The sequence below is a fragment of the Antrostomus carolinensis genome, unplaced genomic scaffold, assembly GCF_000700745.2.
Source record: "Antrostomus carolinensis isolate BGI_N321 unplaced genomic scaffold, ASM70074v2 scaffold1649, whole genome shotgun sequence".
Classification (NCBI taxonomy): Eukaryota; Metazoa; Chordata; class Aves; order Caprimulgiformes; family Caprimulgidae; genus Antrostomus; species Antrostomus carolinensis.
In genome coordinates, this window is record NW_010340520.1 from 54,739 (window position 1) to 82,568 (window position 27,830).

General features: G+C 43.7%; 1 protein-coding gene across 1 annotated transcript in view; it reads left to right on the plus strand.

Moving 5' to 3' along the window:
- The window catches only part of LOC104531307 (plexin-A4), a gene marked incomplete at its 5' end in the record, with an annotated part of 117,462 nt that overhangs the window by 48,105 nt on the left and 41,527 nt on the right, over positions 1 to 27,830 (plus strand). Inside the window, 8 exons of the mRNA XM_010176159.1 lie at positions 2,502 to 2,638; positions 4,634 to 4,801; positions 10,544 to 10,637; positions 13,712 to 13,951; positions 14,625 to 14,771; positions 20,647 to 20,881; positions 21,295 to 21,437; positions 24,376 to 24,644. Of these exons, the coding sequence (XP_010174461.1) occupies positions 2,502 to 2,638; positions 4,634 to 4,801; positions 10,544 to 10,637; positions 13,712 to 13,951; positions 14,625 to 14,771; positions 20,647 to 20,881; positions 21,295 to 21,437; positions 24,376 to 24,644 (1,433 nt within the window). The remainder of the gene's footprint in view (positions 1 to 2,501; positions 2,639 to 4,633; positions 4,802 to 10,543; positions 10,638 to 13,711; positions 13,952 to 14,624; positions 14,772 to 20,646; positions 20,882 to 21,294; positions 21,438 to 24,375; positions 24,645 to 27,830) is intronic.

Here is a 27,830-nt window from a genome sequence, read left to right on the forward strand (position 1 = left end):
CTCATTGTCACTGTCCACACCTCAGCCTATTACAGATCTACTAGACTCCCTTGCATTTTCCATCACCTTTCAGTAACAAGGAAATGGTAAACAGTCTGGAGGCTGGGTTTGACTGCAAAAATGCTGTGCAATATTTATGAAGACCACTGTGAATAATTAATGGTTTATCTCAGCTTTGAATACTTAGCCACAAACCCCTTCCTAAGATTGGCACGAGATACAGCAATGCTTTGCCAAGGAACATTGCTGGTGTAGTTCTGGTCAGTGAGGATCCTCAAAAGGGCATGGCCAGTTTATCTACTTCTGAGGAGAGGGCAAGAAACCCATCCAGGAGTGGGACAAGTGATTTGGGTTTTTAACTCAAATCACAGAATCACATAATGTCAGGGATTGGAAGGGACCTCGAAAGATCATCTAGTCCAATCCCCCTGCTGGAGCAGGAACCTAAATTAAATCACATAGAAAGGCATCCAGGCAGGTTTTGAACACCTCCAGAGAAGGAGACTCCGTACCCTCCCTGGGCAGCCTGTACCAGTGCTCTGTCACCCTCACTGTAAAGAAGTTCCTTCTGAAGTTTAAGTGGAACCTTCTCTGGTCTGTAAAGCAGCTACTCTTGCAGTGTTGTTGTGTAGGCTATGTGCATTAAGTTGGCCATTCTCAACTTGTTTTCTCCCAGGTGGGAAGTCACCTCCCAGCAGCAGCTGTCATGGCCAGCAACAATTTGCACTGGTGTGGGTGGCCATCCATAAGGGATTAAAGAGGAGTTGTCATCACATCATGAAGTGGTACCCTAAAAATAGAGGAGGACTACAGATTGAACTGCATCCTTTGCATCTACATACTCTTCCTGCTTCTTTTACCCCAATAATAACTGTTAGAGAATATTCACATAAAAGTGTAATGGAACATTTCTTGTTCCTTATTTTCTTCTTTCTTCTTATATATGGTTCTAACTTGCAGCAATTAATAGGTGATGGACTTCTTGAGGCAAAACTGTTTCCAAACCATCATGTCAAAAACAGTCAAGTTTAAACACAAGAAGTGTCCAGCTCTGACAATAGATTTTTCTACGGAGCTCTATGTCAGATATTCACGTTCAGCTCTTTCTACCAAGCGTTTGCTTCATTTTGAACAAAAGTAAAGTGGAAAACTTGCTGTTGTTTTTCAAAATTATTAGCCAGAGAGGGACAGGGACAGAGAGGGCTCTGTGTGTGTGAAAGAGGGAGCTGTTGTGTGTGTCAGGTGGTTTTATAAACATGGATTAATGGTTTCCAGAGCTAAATAATGTGACTGCGTGATGTACCTGCTAGTTCAGAGGAGCTGAGGAGAGCTTCAAGTATTTGTTTCATCATTCTTAAAGAGAGGGGGAAAAAAAAAAATCTTAATTTAAATGCATATAGTAGCTTTTCACTTGGGACTGAATGGAAAGTTTTTCTATTAAAATGCAAATGAAAGAATAAACTGTAACTCCAAATTTCTCCCTGAAAATGGATGTCTCCTCTCTGCATTGTGGTAGCAGGGTGATCTGTGCTTTTAGAGTGCAAGTATTTTATCTTGATTTTGGAAGACAGGAGAGCAGGAGGGTAAGAAAAAGAGGTTTGAGACTTGGGATCCCTAAAAGAATTGTGGGGCTCTTTTTGATATATTAACACAGCACCATGTTATGTTTGAAAGAGGCTCAGAAAATCGTCAGAAAAAGGAAAAAAGGTCTTCATCTGAACAGTGCTCCTTTTGTGGCTGTGGTATTTCAGACTACATCTCAACATGTGCACTCAACAGGACACTCAACAGGACACTCATACAGTTCTAGATTGTCTCAACATCCAAGTCTGATAAAAAAAGAGAAAATTTTGGGGTCATATCATGGGCATGTGGGAAAGGCGAGACACAAACGCAGATTTTCTGCTGAAATCTTTTCCCAAGCAAAAAGCCTGTGAGGACAGGGGGAGTTTTTAGGCATCTCTCTGGAGCTATACATCAGGTTCTATTCCTTTCTCAGATCAATAGAATTAATCTTTTCAAGACCTGATGATTTTCATCACTTGCGAGCACCATAGTTTGGAGATGGAGTATCCCCATTAAGATCTAATCAGCCAGTTCAAGACATGGTTTATCTTGCAGAGATGGTGTTGCATGAGGACAAAAAGAGACCTGAGCTGTGTCTCATAAGCAGTGGAGATGGGTGATCACGGCTCCAGCTGTTCCAGGCCTGGAACTGACTTTGCAAGTACAGAGTATTTCAAAGTGGGTATTTTGCGAGGATGAGAACAGACTTGGTCTGAACTCATCCCACCAAACATGGCATTCAAACAGAGTGTCTGTGATAGGACTGGTGTCATCCTAGGTTCCTCTATTGTCCTGGAGATATAGTCATCTTCTGAAGTCTAGCTAACACATGATTAACCCCTGGGGGTGCCTACCTCTCTTCATCACTAAGATGAGAGAGGGAAGGTACCAATGCTCCTCTGCTGTGTTTTCAACACGACCCTTTGCCTTCACAGACTCTGACACTCTCTGATCTCAAGCCGAAGAGGGGACCAGTGTCGGGTGGCACCCAAGTGACAATTACGGGCAACAACCTCAATGCAGGCAGCAATGTCATCGTGACCTTTGGACGACAACCGTGTCTCTTCTACAGGTACAGATGAGTCCTTCTTACTGTACATGCCCAAGTCTGAAAGATATGAGCAATGAGCCTTCCAATACCTTCAGGGGGCTGGGGAGGGACATTTTACAGTGATAGGCACATAATGATAGGACAAGGGGTAATGACTTCAAACTGGAAGAGGGTAGATTTATACTAAATATTAGGAAGAAGTTCTTCACTGTGAGGCTGGTCAGACACTGGAACAGGTTGCCCAGAGAAGCTTTGGTTGTTCCTCCCTGGAAGTGTTCAAGGCCAGGTTGGCTGAGATTTGAGCAACCTGGTCTAGTGGAAGGTGTCCCTGCTGATGGCAGGGGGGTTGGAACTGGATGAGCTTTAAGGTCCCCTCCAACCCAAACCATTTTATGATTCTATGATTGTCGAGACTTCTGTTGCTCAGACACCCTGTCCCTCAAGCCCCTCTTTTGCCTTTGGCCATGTTTATTCAGCAATGGGACTTTTGCATTCTGCACCATGCACAACCTTACTGTGCATGTTTTGGGGATGCAGAATAGGATTTATTTCATAATTTTGATTGGTATTTGATATGCTTTTTTCCATGGCCCCTTGTCAAATTTTGCCACAATTCTCCGTGTTCCTACGCTTTGCTACTTGCTCTTGGAGTATGTCACTTAAAAGATTCTTTTTTGTGTCCCTGCTTTAGCAGAGGTGACAAACAAAATCTGACAACATTGGTTCTAAGTATTAAAACACTTCAGAATAGTCCTAGAGTGCTAAGAAATGTAAGATTTTCAACATTTTAGCTCTGGGTTGGCTCTTGTTCAATTACAGTTCAGAGAGGCTTAATGTCAGTGTTACCTGCTGAATGTTCCCTGATCCCTGTGAGAATGAGCTTGAATCCCATTCCCATGGACTCCCACAGCTCAAAACTACACAGTGCAACACATTTTGCTGCCAGTATCAGTGGAGGCTGAAGATGAAGTTGGCACATTTCCCCCAGCATGTCCTTGGCAGAAGAAGGGCTCATTCACAGGAGACCTGGGACCACTGTCTTGGGGCAATGTCTTTCTTTCCCCCTCCTGGCTGTGAGGATCCTATTTAGCTGCCTATCATCACTGTGGTTTGATTCGGCATCTATAATTCAGGAAAGGGAAGTCACAGCTTGTGATTTAAAAGGCCAAGTGAGAACCACAGCTGTTTGGAGATGTTTACTGAAGAGACTGAGGAGTTTCAGGAGGGATTGAAAGTGGTCTTTTAGGTAAATTTGGAGAGCACCTGAAGGGTGCAGTCAGTGAAGGTAAGTGCCATGCTGCAAGGGAAGGATGCACCCTGCTTTATCCTGTCTAAGGGTATAAGAAAAGACTGCGTCATGAATCATAAACCTGGGGAGATTTAGAGTGTTGGAGCCTGGATTTTTGGCTCTTTATGGAAGATAAAGGCCACTGAAAAATTCATACTCGGAGCTGGTTTTGAGCCCTGTCCAAAAGGAAAAGTTTATGCAGAGTCCTCTTGGAGTATAATCATAAAATGCTTCCCACTATATTAGCACCTTCCATGCAAAGGTCCCAGACATGTTGCAAACTGCACTTAAACAAGTCTTACAGCCTCAATGCAAAGTAAACTTTATTATCCCAGACCAGAAAGCTGAGGTGCAAACACCCCTTTTTATGACTTGGTGCTGCATATGTCTGCAAGCAGGAAGGAAACATCCATCAAGCATTTAATCACACAGAACTACTTCTGGAGAGAGGTCTGGTTTAGACTTCCCTTGGGGTTCAGTTTTCACTCTGAGAGCTGAGAAATGATGGCTCTTGTGGTTTTATTTAAACCAGTGAAAAGGCAATGTGGCTTCCTCAGATAAATGTGTCAATCTATTCACAACATATTCCCGTAGCAGTGAGTTTCACCACTTCACAGTGCACAGGTCAAGGTCACAGGACATAAGAGTAAGTAGCTGGGCTCTTTTTTGGTATCATTTGTTTTGCTGCTGGTAGCACCTGGTTTATATTTACTTGTTTCTGCTCACAGGAGATCCACCAAGCACATTGTCTGTAATACCACTGCCTCAGATGAAGGCTTTGAGAAGGTGAAGGTGTCTGTTAGAGTAGACAAGGCCAAGATACATCAGGAGTTGCAGTATGAGTATGTAGAAGATCCAACCATCCTGAGGATCGAGCCTGAGTGGAGCATCTTCAGGTAAGCATGCCATGGACACCCTCTACCACCTCCCATGGTTTCCTGCTGCATTGATGTGTTCATATTGGTCCTTGATACAGAAAAGTCCTGTGTTCACTAAGAAATAGATTTGTGCAGTTACTTCCCAGAGTCCAAGACCATGAGGACTAGTGGACTTGCCTCCTGGGAAGACCAAAAGGCCAGCACTGCATTGTACATTCATTTTAACACCTTGGATGCTCAATGCCTGCCTGTGCTCATGTATACCCCAGGACAACATTACCACAGAGTCTAGTGAAAGATGACCAGGAGCAGGGTTTTTCTCCAAACAAACTCTACATAGTCCAAACCAAAATGATCCTGCACCCCGCCTTCACTAGCAGAGCAAAGCTTCCTGGCTTAATGCAGAAAAATCCAGCTGCCAATACTCACCAGAAGCTTGCCTTGGAGAATTCATGTTTTAATTACAAAGGTAGGTGCAGCAAGGATCCAACCTAGTGTTGAAGTTTTCTCCCACTTCACTGCAGCCCAGGGTTTGTTTCCAGTGTCAGGATGTTCCCTGTCTAAGTCACATTACAGACCACTGGGGTTGGTTAAACCATGCAGTTGTATCCCTAAAAGCTGCAATTCCTAGTGTTTCCGGCCATGATGGTGTTTCAAACTCCATTGAGCTGAGTCCACAACTTTGCATGGCAGCAGGACCAGTCACTGATCTCAAACCCAGGCATAAAAGTCATAATTGTGCTTAGAGGAGTGAATCTCCCTTGTGTTTGAAATTAGTAATTCCCATCTTTCCCACACCCTTCATGGACTTCTTGGCTTACCACTAAGCATTGTTTGTTTGACCATCATGCTTGAAAGCTCCAGGGCTCTTTTCCCACAATGAAACACAAAGGGAGCCCTGGTCCCTACCTTATTAAACAGCCTTCCTCCACGTTAGGCATCCGTTTTTCTCTTCACCCTGTTGATGCTGCTTTGGTGAATTCAGAGGGTTCACATGAAGATGTCTGAGAGGAGCATTTGCCCTGGTTGTGGAAGGCATCAAAGTGATACCCAAATGCTCTCAGAAATCTGCAAAAATGGTGCCATGGAGAGAAAAATTGGTCATTAAATGCAGCGGTATTTCCTTGAAAAGTTATAAAATAAAAAAATCTTAGTCTCCCCTCATTCACCCATGGCAACTCCCTGCTTCCCTGTCAAACTGGACTGATCAGAGTATCTGGGGATTAGGAACAAGGCTTGTAAATCCCCCCAGTTCAGCTCCCATCCAGAAGATGTTTTCACAAATCAATTAATACCTTTAATTACCATGAGGGAATTTACTGATTTAGCCAGATTGAATCTTTGCACATTGGGCTTGAAGCTTTAGTGTCTGTATTTTCCATTTGAGGGTTTTATTTACAGTCAGAGTTCGGGTTATCAGTGAAATGAGAAATCGCTTTACTCCCTTCCTTATTAAAGTGAGTTCAGTGCTGCTTAAAACGTGCAAGATGATTGACAGCCTAGGAGAGTGGATTCCTCTATTAACCCCAAGAAAGTTGCAGCATGGGGACCTTCTTCCACCTGACCTCAGGTCTGGCTGGGAAGTGAGAGGAGTTCTCCAGAGCCTATTTGCTCCTTGGTTTCTCTGCTGAAGCTGCGAGCAAGAGACGAAGAAACAACCAAGCTGATGCTTCAGGTGTATTGATAAAGCTTTGACTAGCTCAGGGTTGCAGAGACTCTGCATCCCATTGCTTGCTGTCTTGGATCTCTCATCCCATCTCCCAGCATAAAGAAAAGTAAGAAGAGGTGCTTGTTTAGAGGGTGCCAGGTTGTGCAGCTGCTAGGAGGGATGACTAGGACTCTACCTGTCTCATCATTCAGGTACCACCTCTACCCTTTGCTCTCTTCAGTGTCTCTGAAATCAGAAAGCATCTACTTGAGCATTAACAGGTGCCTAATTTTAACCAGACTTACCCACTTTCATCCTCTTCTTTGTGCACTTTTGAATCACTCCAAAGGTGCATAACCTTGGAGGGGGGTTCTGAGAGAGAAGACACAATATCCAGGATTACCACTGTGGTTCAAGGTGTTGGGGACACTTTTAAGCACTATGAACGTTAGCTGTAGAGCTCCATCCAGCAGGACATAAAGGACACAAGCATTGGACTAAAGCCTCCAGACAGAGCTGGATAAAAGTGCAGCCAACTCCAGTCCTGAGAATCAAGTAAGAAATAAGTTAGTCAAGACACGTGGATCTGGAGATAGACTGAAGAGGCTGTTCCTCAGTATATTTGTTATGCGAAATGATTCATTGCAGCAAATCCACTGTGCTTCTCTGATTCATCACTCCTGGCTCTGGGACTAAGCTGTTTTGAGGGATAGAAGATTGCTACTAAACCAGCTTTGCAAAATTAGTGAATGAATATACCGAGCCTGGCTTAAAACCTTCTCAAGTGCCATTTTCCAAGACAATAAAGAAAAGATTATGGCTAATTTACTCCCATAGCCAAAAAAAAAAGTCACACTGGGTTGGCAGGTAACTAGAATTTTATAAGGCTTTATTAATACTTTTGATCTGGGTTTGATTTGAGTTACGTCCAGCAATTTTTTGAGTCTGCAGAGAGAGAATTATGCACAGAGCTTTTGGGATAATAAAGAGTTAAATTAAGAAAACTCGGAGTCTTGGCATTTCTGTTATTTTGCTGGGTAGCAACATCTCTCTGATCCAACCTGAGTGAGAAGTGGCCGTGACCATGTGTTCATCTGCAGTGGGTGGTGGTTTTCATGCACAAACAAGCAAACAGTTTTATTTATTTGATTTTTCAAGCCAGAGAGGGTTTGGAGGTGATTTCATGTTTTCAACAAACACAACTGCTTTGGCTTTTTTTTTCAGAAGAAAAGCCCCTCTCTGATCCATTGCTGTGACTATGTGGTCTGAGCCTGCAAGCTCAGTTTCCAAACCAAATATAGAAATTTTAACACATGGGTTTAAAACTGTGTGCACAGACTGGTTTGATTAAATAAAAGGATTTATGTATATATACACACACACTCATATATCTGTACATTTGCACACATATTTGATACGTCTGGAAAACATAAAACTTTCAGCTGGGTAAAGATATAAAATCCTTTCTAGTTGGAATCAGCAGAGATTCATAATAATAATAAATAATAATAAAAATTATAAAGGCTCCCAGCCAAAAATCCAGAAGAAACAGGACAGTGGAGAAAGAACAACTTGGTTTATACACTTCTCTTCTGGTTTCTAGTGAGCAAGCTCTCCTGGGTGACATCAGGAATACTTAATATGAAGCTGAATTTTGGGGAGAAGGTATTTTTTTATAAGGCAGGGAGGAGGAGCCTTCTTGTAAGTGGATGTACGACTTCAGAAAAGAGTCTGTGCCTTCAAGAGTACTCAACCATCCAAGCAGATCTTGTGGAAATGTCAAAATGTGGTTTTGCCCCATAAAATTTCCTATTAGAAATTTCCCATCACAAGTGATGGTTTCAGAGAGCAAGAACTTGAGGCACACTGAAAAACTCATGGTCAAATGTTGTCCTAACCAAGATCAATCTGTACAGGCATTGCTTGAATGAAAGACCATAAGGAACCTCTCAGAGAAGTGTTTCAGGAGCACCTGCTCAAAAATATGGTTGTGACAATGCTCTTTGGCATAGTTCATGGCTCCTCATGACTTTAAATTTGCTTCTTGGTCCACAAGGACCAAGTTTAAGTTTAAACTACTGAATACTTAATCCAGGTCTATTCTTTGGTCCTGAACCCAGTAAGCATGTGTAGCCCTCATTGATACCACCAATCTTTCCTCCTTCAAAGGCAGTTTAGCTTCATCCATCCTGCTTGTTGGGAGTGCTCCCTGGCCTTTGCTATCCCTTGACCCATGACCAGGCATTTCCTGGGGTACTTCTAACAGTTTATCAACACCTATGGCCACCAACCAGGGTTTGAGCTGTTGTCCTGGCCGTTTGGTTTATCAGTGTGGGTGTAACTAGAGGGGCTGAAACACAGTCCCAGCTAGCTGTGGCCAGCTCAATGAAACCTGAAAGCTACACTGCTGAGCAGAGATGTACATTTGCATTCATCCCTACCTGCCCCATATGATTAATGGTGGAAGATAAATGAGGAACATGGAAAACAAAGGTTAGAACTGGAGGAGATCTGTTGGCCAACACAGGCTTCTTCATCACAGTGTGTTTATTCTCTGGTGATTTCTCATTTATAATGCACTTTTTTTCACCTTTCATGTATGCATAGGTTTACCTGGAGGCAGGAAAGGGATTCTGAGCTTTCTTTTCCCAATCCCATCAATTTCCACAAGGCTCTCCCTCTTTTCAGCAGAGCATTCCAGGAAATAAATTGCAACCTGGATAGTTTCCAAGGGGAGTTAAAGAGGCAGGTGCTGAAACCGATGAGAGGACTCATCACCCTGGGAAACCCTCAGAGATGGGTCTGTCTGTTGATGATGTTTCCTCATCCTGCCCTGGCTGTGTGAGCCCTGACAGATGAAGGTTTTGCTTTCTCAGACAACCCTTCAGCCCTTGCATCATGTTGCCTTCCTCACAGTGCTGTAAAGGGAGAGCTCACCCTGGCAGAGCAATGCTGTTTCAGTTTGAGGTGGCCAAACCTGCCCATGGTGAACCCTCCCCCAATACAACGTTCAAAGATAACCCCCACATCAGGTCTTGCTGAAGCCTGGGAATGCTCCTTTGCAGTTTCCTTCCTCCCTCTCCTCTGCTCCCCAAAGTCCCACAAACAGCACTGTTGGCTGCAGCTGGAAGAGGCAATGGAAAAGAGAGAAGGGTGTTTCTGAAAGCTGTTTCCTGCTGGTGACACTTATTGCAGAGAATGAGAAGGGCTCCATCTATATCTCCCCAACTGAAGCTAGGCTGAGAGATGTTATAAAAGTGAGAAAACCTGCCAAATTCAGGGTCATAGCTCATATGAATCTTCTTTCTGAGGAAACCAGTCCTTGTCTGAGCAAAGGGACACTGTGAAATCTCTATGCTGTCATTTGTTGGATTTAAGGCTCATATGAATCTTCTTTCTCAGGAAACCAGTCCTTGTCTGAGCAAAGGAACACAGTGACTGGAAATCTCTATGCTGTCATTTGTTGGATTTAACACACATGGTAGAACTTATCTGCCTGGGTCACCAAATAGAAACCGAGCAAATGCCTTATGCACACCAAAGTTGACGACTCTGGCTCTGCTTTTTTCTAGATGCTGTAGGACCAGGCTCCTGGCAGCACTGAAATGGGTTCACTGAGGTGACATTATCTTCTTCAGGGTGATGTTTTTATAACAGGTTTAATATGCAAGATGATACTCCAACCACCAAGCAATGTAGCACTGAATCCTCAAGAGTTGCTTACACAGGACAGTCTCTATGAGTGTTTTAGACTCCCTTTCTTAAGTGATATAGGAGATATAGTCTGTGGACCACTCTGAAGAACTTCTGTTGAATTTCCCACTCTTCTCATTATTGAAGCTTGTGATTACTGAGTCCTAACAACAAAAGACAGGTAGATGTTGCTTGATATGACAGTTTTGGCAAGCATATGGTTTTACTTCTTTCTCACCTTATGAATAAATGAAACATTGTTTTGTTTTGATTTTCCTTCCCTTCCTATGGGACTGTGAGATGTGGTCAGACACTTTGCAATCAACATTTAGGAACTATAGATAACCCATTGTTGGTGCAATCAGTCCTGATATCTATTAAATGGGCTCATATTTTTTCTTCCGTTTCTTCTTCTCTAGTGGTAACACACCCATTGCAGTGTGGGGAACTCACCTAGACCTGATCCAAAATCCTCAGATCCGGGCAAAGCATGGTGGAAAGGAACACGTCAATGTGAGTATGAATGCTGAGCTGGGAATCAGTCATAGGAAGGGACACGTCCATGGTGGCGATAGAGGCTGTCTAATAGATCTGGAATTTGGTATCTCCTATTGCACCCAGAAAAGAGCATATGACTTACTTACAGAAGGATTACCCCATCTTCTGCCCATGAAGGAGCACTGGACCAAAGAGGGAACAGAGAGCGGTGTCATTAAAGGTTGTTCTGCTCCTGAGACTGTTTCTTCTGTTGATTCAAGGATAGCAGTCCTCTCTCTTGTCTCATGTACAACCTACATTATTTATCAGCCATGCCTATGCACAAGTAGACACAAATTCAGGTTATTAGCTGATGTGCTGGGATCAGTAGGGACTGGGAATAATACTCTTTGGTACTACTGTGTCCACTCCTTGGACTATTTGGGATCCTGCAAAAGTGTATCCAGGTTTAACCAGATAGATTTACAGTGTAATTCAACTCTCAGTGACCAAAGAGGAATCAGAAGTACCTCTGAGGAGACCAGAAGAGCTTTACTAAGTTTTGTGAGGACAATTCACTTAGAAGGATCCAATTACTAGAGTCCCCAGAAAGAGTTGTAAGATGTGTGTGTTTAGCACCTCCAATTAGGGAACTTGGAAGTAGCCAGCACCTGCTGGTACCTACAGTAGGTTGGAGGATAGAGCCATACAACAGCATCTGAAAAGGTATTTGCCCTGTATGGACACTTCCTGGGAGCATCCCAGAAGAAGAGGCTCCAAAATTAAAAAATACAGAGGGAGTAATTGGGATGGGGGTAGAAAGTTTAGATCCTCTGCATTTCTCAGGTTTTAAGGTTAATCTACGGGCTTTCCACTCAAGGTTCTCAAAGTACTTTGTGGGCATTAAAATAATCTGCTGGAACATAAGCAATGGTGAAACTATGGTAGATCTAAACAGAAAATTCAGGAATATGGGATAGATTCATTTGTATCTACAATTCAGAAATTGATAGACCTAGGTTTTGGTCTTATCCCAGTTCTACTGTGAACTAATATCTCCCTGCATAAAGCCAAATCCAAAGCAGTTTTGTCTCCTCTCACACCTCACTAGTTTCAAGAAATATCTGTTGAGATCGGTTTCTGGGTCTGATGTGAATCTTGACTGGCAATCTTCCAACTGATTATGAGAATAAAGTAGAACAGAACAGAACAGAACAGAATAGAATAGAATAGAATAGAATAGAATAGAATAGAATAGAATAGAATAGAATAGAATAGAATAGATCAGTTGGAAGGGACCTACAATGATCATCTAGTCCAACTACTTGACCAATATAGGGCTGACCAAGTTAAAAGATGTTATTAAAGGCATTGTACAATGTCTCTTCAACACTGACAGGCTTGGGACATTGACCACCTCTCTAGGAAGTCTGCTCAGTGTTTGCGCATCCTCTCAGTAAAGAAATGCTTCCTAATGCCCAGTCTAAACTTCCCTGGTGCTGCTTTGAACCGTTCCCATGCATTTTATCCCTAGATGTCAGGGAGAAGAGCTCAGCACCTCCCTCTCCGCTTCCCCTCCTCAGGAAGCTGTAGAGAGCAATGAGGTTGAACCCCAGCCTCCTTTTCTCTGAACAACTCAACCCAGAGTTCTCAGCCGCTCCTCATGGGACATTCCTTCCAGCCCTTTCACCAGCTTTGTTGCCCTTGTCTGAATGCATTCAAGGACCTTCACATGCTTCTTAAATGGTGGGGCCAAAAACTGCAGACACTACTCCAGGTGAGGCTGCACAAATTCTGAATAGAGCAGGATAATCACCTCTTTTGACTAGATGGCTATACCATGTTTAATGTACCCCAGGATGTGGTTTGCCCTCTTGACTGCCAGAAGATACACAGGTATATTTTAGTCATGTGTCATATTTTCTGGTACAACACAGCCAAACACTTCTCAAGCTTTTCTGCAGAACTAGAAGCCTGCATGACTTCATCTTATTCTTCCAGCAGACTCCTGCTCTTGCCTGACACAATGGTCTCAAACAATCACGCCATTGTGCAGATGATGAAGCCTATTCATCATCTCACACATGCTCATGTACAATTACCCATCAGTTTTGTACTGGGAAGTACTCCAGTGCCTTTTCTTCCTTGTAGGAGCTGTTACAGCAGAGAACATCTGACTTACTTTACAATATGTAACTAGCTCATCTAAGTCACTTATCTCTCTATTGATTTGAGCCAAAAAAAATATTAACACTTGGGCTATGCTAGCTGTGATGATGAGTGTGCTCTCAATACTGGAGGTATCAGACTAGATAGATACTCATATAGAGTACAGCTGGGATCCCACAGAGCCGGTGCTGTTTCCCCATGGAGCCTGTTGGTTCCTAGTGGGACCAAGATGCAGTGTGCTAGCGACTACAATGTAGAAAGATAAAGGCTCAGATCCTGATGGACAACCAGATTATCTAATTCTAGTCTTTTAAAAGGGAAATTGGGATAGAATGCCTTTCAAAATCTATTACTCATTTCTCAAAACCACAAAAAAACAGGTCTTTGGGAGGGCTGGAATCAAACTTCAGGGTCTTCTGAGACCTACCCCATTGCCTCCACCACATCCTGGGTTTCATTTCAGGTAACCTGATGTTCAAAGAGGAATCTTGTGCACAACTGAACACACGCTGCACATACACTTTTGGAGTGATCCCCAGAGCTTGAAAGCTAATTGCAGGGTAGTATTGAGGCTTTGAGTAGTCTCTGCTGTAAAAAAAAAGGAAGAAAATTCTATTTCCAGAAGGAAGCAAGGTTAGGGGAAGATGCTGACACTGGCAACTCCAGAGGCTGAGTTCCCTCAGGGAAGAGGCACAGAATGGCCAATTGCAGTGTAAAATGCTCCACACACCTGTCCCTGCAAAGCTTTCCTAATGCCTTCCCAGTCTTGATTGTGTGATGGGTATGGGGTGTTTTGAAGCTTGTCTCACAGACCAAGGAGGTCTGCTCCTCTCTGTCCTCCAGTAGTAGGTAGGCTAACATTTCACTGGGAGCTATCTGCCCACCAGGAGGGCTCAGGGCATTTTCCATAAACACTCCTTTTGTTGGGTTTCTTTCTCCAGAACTGTGAGGTGCAGAACAGCACAGAGATGACCTGCCAGGCTCCAGCATTGGCTGTGGACCCCAATCACCAGTCTGAGCTTGCCGAGCGTCCAGAGGAGTTTGGCTTCATTCTTGACAACGTGCAGTCCCTGCTGATCCTCAACAAAACCAACTTCACCTACTATCCAAACCCAATCTTTGAGGTTTTTAATCCCTCGGGGATTCTGGAGCTGAAGCCAGGAAGTCCCATTATATTGAAGGTGAGATGGGGACCAAGGCTTGGATGAGGAAGGACAAACACATGCTACCTATTACCTCTCTGTGTCTGCCAGCACCACAAGAACCACAGTGGCATCTCAATTACTTCCTGCTCACCATGAAGAACATTTTCTACCACTGCAATAGGGATGACAATTAAATCCCCAAGTCAATTTATTTCTTGGGCTTTCAAGACCTTCATCTCACCCCTGGTTAAATATTACACCATTCCTTTGTCATTTCTGCAATCTGGAAGCAATACAGAGCAGGAATTTTATGATTGAACATTTCTATATCAGCACCTGTATGTGGTTCATGTGCAAAGAAATTATTTGCAGAATACCTTCTTGTGTGTTTGGAAAGGGGTCTGTTTTACTTGCCTGAATATGTGTTGTGAGGACCTGTTTGTAGAAGACTTACATGCAATGTTTCTCATTCAGTTCTAGAGAGAGAGGAGCAGGACAGACTGTTTTGACTGAGGACAGTCTGTAGACATCCATGCTGTCCTCTGCATGACTTTCTAAATCAGCTTTTCTTCTCTGTGTTAGAGAATGGTGACCCAAAAACAGCAAGAGCAATGTTAACACTTGTCTCAAGGGAACTAACAGGAGGTGGAAGGAAACTCTTTCCTGATGCTGATTTTTTTTTGGGGGGATGATATTCCTTTCTATACAGGGCAAGAACTTGATCCCACCAGTGGCAGGAGGGAATGCCAAGCTGAACTACACTGTTTTGGTTGGTGAGAAGCCCTGTGCGGTGACCGTATCAGATGTGCAGCTACTGTGTGAATCCCCAAACCTTATTGGACGGCACAAGGTGATGGTAAGTGGTGCTTGAACCTCATTAGCCTTTCCTCCCTGGATGTGTTGGGAGGGCACATCAATGCTGAAGAGTTAGCAGAGATCTCACAGGAGTTGGCATCACCATTTGCCTTCTGTAGATCCCATAAACATCAGAGACCCTTCTTGATATAATATCCCCATCAGGAGTAACTTGGAGAAGTAGAAGAGTAACCTGGAGATCTTTATGGACAGTGAGAAACCTTTCATAATCAAAACCCTTTAGGAATGTTTACCTCTCTTCTGCTTTGTATGAACTGTATGAACCCTAGATGCTTAAGTGAGTTCATATATGTAACATGACATGCTTAGTTAAATTCAGCACAGTCTCCAGCAGTTACTAACATATTGGTAGATAAAATTTGCCTTTATGCAAGAGAAAAAAATAAAATGTGGGATATAGACTCTAATGTGACTGGACTTTGAGGTTTTGACATCTATACAACTTGGTATACTCCTGTATATCTTTCCTGGAACCTGTGAAAAATGGATCTGGTGATTACATCAGAAAAAGCTTCTCCTCCTCTCACCATTAACTTATTCACTCCTTCTTTACTTTTCTCTCAGTAATTTGCATTCCTTGATGCTGTTGCTTGATAAACAGCATATCAGCAAACTAATCTAAGTTTTACCAAGCTGTGGGTGGAAACACAACAAAAGCTAACAACTGACATCAGATGATCAATGTTTCTCATTCCTTATGATCAACTTTTTTCCATCTCTCTGTTGCTCTCCCAGAGCTGTGTCTGTCACATATTTATTTACTTCAATGCAGTGAGACTCATAGGTGTTGATGGAGAAACACTGCATGGCTCTTTAAAAAGAGTTTTCTGAGGACTTTTAGAAAATAGAGTTTATGGTGACCATTTTAGGTCTCGTTTGTGACTGCTGCTGGGAGACCTCATACTGGCTACTTAACTTCTCTGTGCCAAAGTTTGTCATCTGGAAAATAGAGGTAATAATCCTTTTCAGCCATGCAGATATACCATGGCTCTTGATTCTTTGTAAAGCACATTAAGACACTCCAAGAGGAGCAATAATGAAGTGAGAGATTTTCTCTGTGTGAATACCAAAGCTTTTGAACAAGGCAATATATGTTCCCTGTCATTTTCATGAATATAATTAAACATATGGTTAGTTGGAGATGGACAAAGCCAATCCTAAGGAGAGAAAACTCAAAGTCAGGTGAGCAATAATCAACCCCTGGGGATCAAGGAGGATGAACATCTGGTCAGGTCTTACTAATTGGAAAGACTCCCTTGCTCCTGCAGCTTGGGACAGCTTAAGTGAAGCCATAGAGAAAAAAATAATCCCTTTTTGAGGACACTGATCAAACGAGATGCTGCTGGAAACATGGGAAGATGATCACATTGAAGCCTGTTAATGAGCATCAGTATTAGGGGTATTACAGATTTCTCATTCAACTGCCAACACTGAGGCAACACTTTGACAGCGTCTGGGCTGGGAACCAAATACAGAAGGTCACCTGCGTTGGAGGCCAGTGCTCAAGGATTGACTTTGCATCTGGAACTTACCAGAGGGACAGCTGGGCTGGGAAATACCTCCTCCAGCACGGCACAGCATCTCTTTTGCTCAAGTTGGTACAAAATATATCCCCATGTTTCACATGAATGTCACTTTGATGGTCAGGATAATTGACAGGTATCTCTCCCAGGTCGTCCTTCTGTTTCTGCCAACAATTTACTGTGTGACCTTGAATAAACTGCTGAACAAACCCTTTCTTGCAAAGTGAGGTGGCCTAGATCTGAGAGGGAATCATGGGAGTGAATCAGCCACTGAAACACAGATTATTTCTAAGGAAAGGAATAGTGACAATGACACACATTAATATAAACACGTTTTTGATCTAGTTTAGCTATCTTTTATACAATGACAGAGTTAAATATTTGAAAAAATAGAAAAGAACTAAAAGACCTGAACCATGGTTTAAAAAGATTGACTAAATCTCAGAGGCAAGCTCTTTTCTGAGGAAAAGAAAGAGACATGAGGAAGATCCACAAGTAAATATGTTGGAGAAGATCTGCAATGAAGAAGAGGAGTACATTTGAAGGATTGCTGGTATCTAATGTAGGCACTTAAATATGGAAATTCACACTGGACTCTTTGTGTGGTGAATGAGAGATGATAAAACACAGCAAATGAAGTTTAGGGCTCTCATCCTAAGGTAGACACGTTTGTCCAAGGAAAACTTGCATGAAGAAGGACAGTCCTACAGTCATGTCTGGCACATAAGGAACTCCTGAACTGCTACAGGTGTTTGCTGGAGAAAACTGGGCTCTACCAGAGTGCCATTTAGAACAAATTCATGATTAATAAGCTAAACAGATGACCAAACTGTTGTTTGATAATATGGAGGGCTCATGGTCAGTCTTCTGGAAGGTATAAATAACTTCCCTCAGAAACACTCAGTGGCCCAAGAGGGCTATATCTACAAATTAGCTTGTTTTTATTTAAAATGTTCACAATACTGCACCCTTCCAGGTTTTCTTCTTCAAGAGAGGAGTTCCCTCAAATCATGGTAGTTTGATTCGTGGACTGTGACACCTTCCCAGTGTTGAAACAACCTTTAGAGAGGAATGTACTGGGGTTAACTTTGTTAAACACTTACCTCTAAAAGTCTAGATCCCCTTATAGTTAGTGGATAGAAATAGGAACTTCCACTGAATAAATGTCTCATCCTGATGTCAAAGCAGGTGTCAAAAGCAGCTCACATAAATCACATTCTAAAAGTGCTTTTTCTCTGTATTGACTCTGAAAGCATGCTGTAACATCTAACTCAGATGTGCATGTCAAATATTTGGTGAGAAGGATCCCACCCATGGAGATGATCTGTTCTGAGAGCTTTGAGGACAGATCTGCACTGGGGACTGGGACAGGGTTGACTGATTCTAATCTGATACTTCTTGAATGGACTCATCTGGCTACAGTGCTTGGAGGAAAAGGACCACTGCTGGAAACAGAAAATGAAATATAATGAATCAATTTATTGATCCACTGTGACAGGAAGGAAATTGTGCAAGCTGGTGAGAAAATTTTGCTGGGAGGATCTGGGACAGTGGTCTAGGGCAAACACTTTTCAGTGCATAGATTATCATGTGACTTTGCAGTTTGCCTTCTCTACTGAGTATACCACATACCAATACCAAACCTCTGCTCTACACAGGCTTTGTGAGTTGGGCCTTGCATTTTGAAATAGATGGGAAAACTAGTTATTGTGGTGTCCTCAACTTACATGGGAGCTAGGTTTTTCCTTGGCCACTGAAGAAGCTCTACAATTCATCAATGTAATGCTACAGGAGCAGTTGTCTGGAAACCCTATTACCTGGTCAAATGAGCTTAGGTTTGGTTTTGTTTCTTATTGTGGACATTGTTACCTTTCTAAAGCTTATCACAAAATGGGATGAGAGGACCTTGTGGACAGAAATCATATATTTCCATTCATTCACTTTTATCCTGTCCAAGACATGAGTTACAGCCAGGCGGCTTTGGTCAGGACTCACTGAGAAACAGCCTTCAGCTGGTGCCACAGCAAAAGAGACATCTTCTCAGAGGTTATAAACTGGGCCAGAATAATTTATAGGAGATAGTGGGATCACAGAGACTCATGTCCCCAGCAAGTGTTGTGGTGGTCAGGAGCGAGGACAGGTGGAAAATGTATCATTAATTCATTACTCTTTGCCCTGTAATCTCTTCTGCTGGCTCCAATCCTTCCTCCTTGGACCAGTTTCTTCCTCCTGCAACCTAGAGAGGAAATCCAAGTAGGTGCCTGAGCAGAGGCATGGCAGGCCTGGGATTAATGTGTATTCAGGCAGGTTGGAGACAGACTGATTGAGAGCCTGTGGGATGAAGTACAAGGCTAGCCACCAGGTTGGGGTGTAGGAGATGTTTTCACTAGCAGCTATGGAAACTGGAAAGGTGAGGGAGAGCTCCTCATAAAGGAGGAAGAAAAAGGTTCAATTACATGCTGCAATGGTCCCAGTTGCAATGGGATAGGGAAGACTGTAGCCCTGGGGTCTTGACTGCATTTCTCCCAGGAAGCAAGATTTTACACTTCGTGCAGGCTCTGCTGTACCTCTCCAAGACACAGCTTAGCTGGGGTGAAGTGATGGGTCTCATCACCATGTCATGATCCTTCAGGCTCTTTGCATGGCATCTTCCTAGCTTTATGTTCTTTGTGACTGTTTTCAAGGGCACATAGTGATAGAACAAGGGGTGATGGCTTTAAACTGGAAAAGGGGAGATTGAAATGAGATCTGAGGAAAAAATTCTGTACTGTGAGGGTGGTGAGACACTGGAACACGTTGCCTAAAGAAGTTGTGAATGCCCCCTCCCTGGAAGTGTTCAAGGCCAGGCTGGATAAGGCTTTGAGCAACCTGGTCTAGTGGAAGGTGTCCCTGCTGATGGCAGGGAGAGGTTGGAACTAGATGATCTTTAAGGTCCCTTCTAACTTATACCATTCTGTGATTCTGTGTTGATCTGTAACCAGTGTTCCCTTATCACAGCACACTCCTAGAAACCTTCTTTTTATACCTCAGGCTACCAGAACTGCTTTCCCCCCTGCAGCTCAAACTTATCCTACTCTACAGTATCCTTAAACAACCTTGTAGTAGCCTTGAGCAAGTCGTGTGCTGTGGGATTGCTGTTGGGAGCAGTGTTCATGTTGTAAAAATGGGTTCTTAACAGACTTCAGCAAAGCATTTTGTTGGGTTTGCAGCAGTAGCAATTACAAGGTTTCTTTCTGAGTGTTAAAAGCAAGATCTTTGCACAGCACCTTGTTCCAGAGGCTGGCAGCAGCCCTGGGAACCTCTGGGAGTGCATGAAGAGCAGAAAGCTGTGTTCAGCTCCCTTCCCACTGGTGAACATCTGCAGTCAGCCTGCCAATCACAGAATCCCAGAATGGTGGGGGTTGGAAGGGACCTCAGGAGATCATCTAGTCCAACACCCCTGCCAAAGCAGGTTCACCTCGAGCAGGTTGCACAGGAAAGTGTCCAGGTGGGTTTTGAACATCTCCAGAGATGGAGACTCCACACCCTCTCTGGACAGCCTGTCCCAGGGTTCTGTCACCCTCACAGTAAAGAAGTTTTTCCTCACGTTTAAGTGGAATCATCTGTGTTCCAGCTTCTTCTCATTACCTCTTCTCCCTCTTGTCCTATCACTGGCCACCACTGAAAAGAGTCTAGCCCCACCCTCTTGACACCTGCCCTTTAGATATTTATAAACATTATATGGCTGGGAGAAGGGCTGTAAAGAGCATGGGCCAAGCTCTGGGGTTTTGTTTTCTGTTTTTGTTTATGTTTTTCTTCCCTGTCTCAGGGGTTTCCAGATACAGCTTCCTCCAGTTGAAGAGTCAAAAGCAAATTGTGACTCTCATTTCTGCATTCCCACTGTACTGACTGGTGCTGTGCTAACTGTCTGGGTCAGATGTCCCCTGGCCCATTATGAGATTAGGACCCATTAGATCATAACCATGAGCTAAGTGAATTTTGGAACTAAGTGTCATCAGGGAAGTCCAGCACAACATAGCTGTTCATGACAGCGAATGGAAAAAACAGAATGAAGCTCAAACTGATATGTAACCAAGACACTGAGACTGGTGAGATTTGTCTCACCACAAGTCATTTGTTGGTTGGGTTCATGGTCACACTGTCAGCAAAGGTTCTTCTATATGACATTTCAGGTGTTTTTAAGCTATTCTCTATCCGAGTACTTCATTATATGTGTAGACTGGGAGACAAGGGGCAGTCATCATTCAGCCTTAGTCAGGGAGATGATGGAGTTCCTCTGTATTCCTGCTTGTTCAACAGTTTCAATGCAACTATTTCCTGCCTTTACTCTAGGCTCGTGTAGGAGGGATGGAGTTCTCCCCTGGAATGGTCTACATCTCTCCAGACAGCCCTCTCAGCTTGCCAGCTATCGTCAGCATTGCGGTGGCCGGTGGCCTGCTCATCATCTTCATCGTGGCTGTGCTGATTGCATACAAACGCAAATCTAGAGAAAGTGACCTCACCCTCAAGCGTCTGCAGATGCAGATGGACAACCTGGAGTCCAGGGTGGCACTAGAGTGCAAGGAAGGTAAGATGAAGAAGGAGGGTTGACACTGTGTCAGTGTTGGTAGAAGAGAGGCATCCAGCCACAAAGCTTTGGGCCAAAATATCACAAGCAAAAGGAGTGTTGAACCCAGAGGGTATGGCACAAGCCTACATCTAATCTGGCTTTGCATATTTTCCCTGAGTCCAGCTTTTCTCCACCCTGTCCTAACTGCATTTGCTAACTCACAGTCTGGAGAGAGCCTTGGCACATGTCCCTGGGGAAAGGCTGTGTTATAGGAAAGGTGAGACTGCTCTTGTCCACCTTCTCCTTATTCTCCCCGTGTTTCTTCTCACTAGTACCTTCATCTCATGCATGTGGATCTGAAGGCCTTCCCCAGCATGTTGAGGGAAATCCAGACTGTCATTGCTACATGACTCGTTCCTTTTTTGTGTCAGCCTTTGCAGAGCTACAGACAGATATTCATGAGCTAACAAGTGATCTGGATGGAGCTGGGATCCCTTTCCTCGATTACCGAACCTACACCATGAGGGTGCTTTTCCCTGGCATTGAAGATCATCCAGTCCTGAGGGATCTGGAGGTAAGAATGAACATCTGCTTCTAGCTCCTCTCATACCTCCCTGTTCTGAATGCAAGAGATGTTGTCAGTGTTTGGGATGTGATGGCTTAAAATGCTGTGTCCTACCAGTGACGAAACAGCACCTCGTTAAAAATCCAGGTTGAAAGGGGAAGGTGATTGCTGCTACCTTAGATGGTAAATTCTGTTTGATCACTTATCTATTTGGAAGAGTCTCATAGATCTGTATGCATTAGGTCTACTGTATTAAACTTCTCCTTGGTCTTCATCCTACTGAGGTTTGTTTCTCAGACTGGATTTATTAGTGACTGCTGTGAAGGGGCCAGGAAAAAAAGTTGTATGGTAGAACAGAATACTTGCCTGGGTCACTCCAGCTTTGGATGACACACTAGCTGGAGGCCTTTTTTGTGTCAACACCTGTAGAAGTAACCTGCAGTCGCTGAAGGAGGTTCACTTTTGCTGTGCTCTGTGGTTTACAATGAGGTCAGAAAACCACGATATGAATCTGCCCGTACCCTGCCCACATCTACTTCCTCCACCCCAGCTCTCTGGACCACAGTGGTGAGAGGACAGTGAGATTTTGCCGAGCACTGTTGAGGTCTACACGCAGCCTGCATTACTTCACTGGTGACAATGAGTTTGGTGGGACCCCAGGTGAGATCTACCCATTCTGCAAAACTGCTTCAGGCTTTGGCAGATGATTAGGCTCTGCTCTAGGCATACCTGGGCCAGAGAAGCTGGGGTGGTCGTTGGCTGAGTTCTCTGCAAAGTCTTTGGCAAGCTCTAAGAGGAGAGGTTCTGGCATGGGCTGGGCATGAGATTACTGGAGGCCAAGACTGGGGTTAGTTGGCAGAAAGGAGGAGCAGGATCTGGCACAGGCAATGCTATGGTTGGCTAGCTGTGTAATCAGAGGTGCCTGCTCGTCTGCTCCTTCCCTTCAAGAGAGCCAAAATTCATCAAACTGTACAGAGAGAATCATTTTAAAAGTGATCTGTCAGCAAGAAGGACTTGTGGGATTGAGTAGGAGGCTGAGTTACACATTGACTACTGTATATATTTACCTTTGGGGTGCAGGTGGGGTGACCTCAAACTGCTTTCCCTCAGGAAGATTAGCTCAGCAGCTTCAACAAATGAGCACAAGAGATGAGGGGTGATGAATCTCTCTCACACATATGTATATACACACACAAACAATTTCATTATACTCACAACAAATTTCCATCCCTATATTCATTAACCTCAGCCAACTGACCACAGAATAACATCTGACCTCTGTAGAGGTTTTGGCATGGATGCTCCCATATGTAGATACATATAGAGAGACACAGAGCTAATGTTTCAATTTGCCACCTTTGATCTCTTCTTCCTTTCATTTCATTCATTTTTTTTTTTCCTTCTTAATCCTCTGTAAAGCTTCAACAGCTCTTTCAGTATCAACACCTTTGGCTACCAACATATCAGAGAAAGTAGTTCCCATTCTGCTCCCTTCTCTGTAACATCTAGAGGGAGTTCCTACTTATTGCAGAAGGCTGCAGCATAGATCCTGCAGTGAGCAGGTCTTACTTATTTCCAGTTCATTTGCTAATTAACTGCTTCCAGATGCACTACAAAATACTTTTCTTTTTAATTTTTTTTTTAATTCTCCATAATAACCCAAGGATAGACAATATTAAATGTTCAAGCAAGTGATTTAAAAATAATTATTGTCGGGATGGGTGGTAGTGGTTGGTTGGTTGGTTGTCTCTAGCTATTTACTGAGTAATTTATTTGCCGTATGCAAAAAGAGTTAAGAGCTCTAATTTCCAGAATGAAAAAAATAATGACTCTTTAAGAGGCCTTGCATTACTTGGTTGTTTAAACATGCCAACTCATTTTGGATTAAAGTGCCAAATCTGGTTGGTGATTAATACATACATGCTTCAGTGACATGTGTTGCTCTGTGTTGAGACCTTCCAGCTTCCCGGGAACTTTTTTCAAGGGCTGGAAGAGCTTCAGCAACATGGAAGAATGAGTTTGGTTTTCTCTATTTAGGCTCCATTTTTGTCTAGAGCCAGAAGGTCTGGAAAGGGTAAACCCCACTGTACACTGTGGAGTCCTGGATCCAGTGCTGAGGTCTTAAATTGCTCTGTAGAAAAACTAGTTCACCAGCCTCTCACAGCTGAGAAATATATTAGAGACTTATCAACCTCTTTGTCTCCAAACCATCTCACCTCCCAAGCCCAGGGGTCCTACTGCAATGGGACCTCCAAGACATGTCCCAACTCAGGGTGTCCTCTCACACCTTCATCTTCTAGTTCTTCAGATCAAAGTCCAACTGCATGATCACCATCTCAGCTGCTACCTCACTGCATCTCTTCATCTCCTCAAAACCTGACCCCAAGGTCTCGTCCTCATTCTCTTTCTTGCTGCGTCTCCAAGCTTCTTAAAGCTGAACCCCAAATCTCTGTCAGCAGGTTTCTTTCAGGAGTGAAAAAGAGGTTTTAGGTGAAGGTAGAGTGAGACTTCAGTTGGACTACAATAAAAATATATCATGGCATGATACCACATCTAGTCACTAACACTCGATGTACTGTTCAGAGAGGGAAACGATGGATTGGAAAACAATCATCTGGCTGTGACTAGGAGATCTCTCACGATTCCTAATCATTAGATAATGTTTGGACTTTCTTCCTTTTTACAGGACTATCCTATAATGCAGAAGTCAGGACCCACCTGCTTGTTAGATGAAAGATTTATTTTTTTAATTTTATTTTCTCTGCTGTTTGAAGCAGCTTTTCCTTTTTCCCTATCTCAGAAATGACTTCTGCTTGATGTCAAATAGTATAGCTGGAGGAACTGGGGGTATGAGGGAAGAGAGGTGCCAAAGGGTGTGTGACCCATTTGGGGAGGTCTGACAGTGGGTAGTGATGGACAGGTCTGAACTCCCTTTCTTCTTGTGCAGGTCCCTGGTTATAGGCAGGAACGTGTGGAGAAAGGCCTGAAGCTCTTTGCCCAGCTCATCAACAACAAGGTTTTCCTGCTGTCCTTCATCCGCACACTGGAGTCCCAACGCAGCTTCTCCATGAGGGACCGTGGTAACGTGGCCTCACTGATCATGACAGTGCTGCAGAGCAAGCTGGAGTATGCTACTGATGTCCTCAAACAGCTCTTGGCTGACCTCATAGACAAAAATCTGGAGAGCAAGAACCACCCCAAGCTGCTGCTCAGGAGGTAAGGATGCCTGGGGCTGGAGTGAACTGGGCTGGGCAGCTTGTGCTCCACTGTCTTACATAAGCACGTTAGTCAGCTTTGAAGGAAAGGGGCAAATTTGCTTGATTTTTGTTTGTGTAGCAGGGTTTGAAATCAGGATGATATACAGATGCAGTTCACATGAGTGACCTCGTAGGGCTGTAGTGAAGAGAGGTTTGAATAAGGCAAGTAGCGCTGGATGAAGACTGAATCGCTCTCCCTTCGGTTTCCTGCTCATTTAAGACTTCCTGACACAACATGTCTTCTCTTAGAGCACTCTGCTTTTCTTCCCAACATCCTCTCTGCATTTCCTTCCCTTTCAGCAAGTGTGTCTGTAGATCTTGCTCTATCTTCTCCCTAACCAAAAAGTAGTCAATGATTAAAAGTTACACAACTAAACTACCTCTGGATTTTAATGTGGATCTTCCAGAAAACTTCATAAGGGCAGCAAAAGCTCATGCTTCCTAATGCTTATTTTGGACTCTTTGTGTGCTTAAGGTGTTCGTTCCTGCTTACGTTTCCTTTTACCCTGAAAACTTTGATTGCATTCTCTAGGACCTATAAGTGTATCACATAGAACAGGCTGCATTGTATCTCTGGTGAGTAAATCATCTGCTGATGTCTCCTGCCTGGAACGTGGACTTCCCTACTTTGTTTCTTATTCACGAGTTAACAACAGACACATGGAGAAACTTCTTCAGCTGTATTGTGGAATCTCCTCTCTGAACCTGAGCAATGGTGCAGGGAGCTTGTTGAAGATAGTAGAAAAGCTGAGCAGAACAGAACTGGTTTCATACAGAGCACAAGTTTGGATTGGTGCTCCTTGGCCAGGTCTAAGGTCTAAATTCCACAATTCTGTGGGAACCCTTGAATTAGAAATCTACTGCTCTGTAATTGATGTGCTTTCCCTGCCTAGGGAAACGCTGCTTCTTCTCCCCTTAGGATCACATTCGTCTCCTTTTCACAGTCTGAACCAATCCTTCTGATTCAAAGACTCTAAGTAAAATCAGGGGGTGTCTTCTGGAGATGAATGGCCTTTGCCACTACTCAGAGCCAACTTTGAAGAGCCCTCAGTTGATTACGATGGACGGCTTGGGCAAGGAAGAGATCAGTGGTGCCTGCTGGGAGGTTATTCATCTGTCACACAGCCCACTATGGAGAACCATCAGAAAAGGGAGCAGAAGGCAGCAGTGCCAAGGGCAGAGACTGAACTTTACTTTGGTGTCAGTTGACTCTCTGATGTGATTCAAACCCTACAGTCTGGCTGGTGACCTCCCTTCAGTTGTCCCCAGGCTCCCTCTCTGTACTTCTCCTCTGATGCTGGATGGCACTGCCTCCTTCCAGCTGTCTCCTCCCTTTATTTGTTTCCTATTTTCCCCCTTTCTCCATTTCTGATTTTCCCCCTTTATCCACCTCTTCATCTTCCCAGTTTTTCATTCCTGTCTTGTCCTTTGCAACCCATCTTTCCTCTTTCTCCTTCCTACAGCTCTTTTCTAACTCCTCTTTGTTGGAAATGAACTATGGCCTTTGGAAGAAGAGCCAGTGAACAAAGAAGTCACCTTCACTATTCCAAGCTCTAAAAATACAGAGAGAAGTCGGAGATGTGGTTTGTTCTCTGAGATGGAGGTCCTGCACTGAGCAGCACCAGAACAGAGTCTAGTATTGAACATGTGAATTGCTCAGTGCCTTGGGTCAGATGTTGGTGTGAAGCCCTCAGATAATTATTTGGAACAGCTGGATTCAACTTGATGTTTCCTCTCCCTCCCTATGAGTCTGTGGATGGAAAGGAATCTTCCAACACCTATCTGCAGTGTTCGTTTTGGGAGTGTTTCACAGGAGGAGGGAGCTGGCTGGAATGATTTTCCCATCTCACCTGTGTCCAGTGTTCATCCTACATAATAGCCTCAAAGAGATGGAAGTTGTCAGGGCAGAGAGCAACACCACAATGTGATTTCAGTTCTTTTTCTCATCGTAATGTTAAGTTTGCACCCTATGATTAATTCCAGGTGTCACACTAGGGAGCATCAGAAAGAGAACTCTTCTGGGCAATGTTCCCTGCAAAGAGCTCAGACCATGATAAGCATGGGCATTTCTGGAATTGAACATCATATCATGACCAATGAAGGACAGCAACTAGACAATGTTGACCAAGGTGAATGTAGGACAAACAGGCCAATTTGAACAGAAACAGTCTTTAGGCAGAAACACAGCAATGATCACTGTAGACAAAGGAAACACAGCATTAAATTGGCACCATATCAACTCCTTCCCTGGTTGCAGACAAGAAAAGGGGAGTGACAGAAAACACCTTATCATTCCTCTACCCACCATCCCCACCATCTAAGTGAGATTTGCCCAGAAGAACAGAAATCTCTATGGAAACCAGGCTAAAGACCAACTTGCATTTAGCTATGGAAGGGACTGTTGCTAGCTCTGTGTTGGTGTAACAGGGCACTGCTTTCAGGCAAGGTCGTGGACTGATTCCACACATATATCTCCAAGGGTGCAAACCTTTCCCCTCTCAAATTATACGTTTCAGAGGAAGAAAGATCAAAGTTATGCTGAAAGACCAAGGAACCAAGCGAGAACTCCTGCGCAACCTTGGTGATAGCCAGGACAAGGAAGACCAACTTTAATTCATCCAAGCAGGGACTCTTGCTTTCTTCTTGAGCAACACCACTGCATGTACTGGAGCCAATACAGGTTTATCCTGGGCTTCTGGTGTCCACACCACATTTTTAGGTCTGAGTTGGTCCTTGTGTAGGGAGAGTTCAACTTGAAGACTCAAGATGAATTTTTGCTTGTTGAAGACAGAGTGTTCAAGGGTAAAAGGATGAGTTTTATGAGTGAACCACATTGACACACTGAGGAGTATAATCACACCCAAATGTCAGGGACATAGTCAGTGCCAGATAACTATTCTCTAGTGATTTAGATCTGTCTGTCTTAAGTATTTATATAGCCTATTTGTCATATGGCCTAACTCTGAGCTCTTCATATTTGATGGATTTATCCTCCCCGAGTTCCTCTGAGAAGGTTCCCTCAAATGTTGTCACCTCCCCTCCCTTTCATTGATGGAGAAACAAAAAAACAGATGTACAGAGACTTCCCTAGCCACAGGAGAATCAACAGGACAGTAAGGTTTTGCTTGCAGGTTTCCTAAATCCA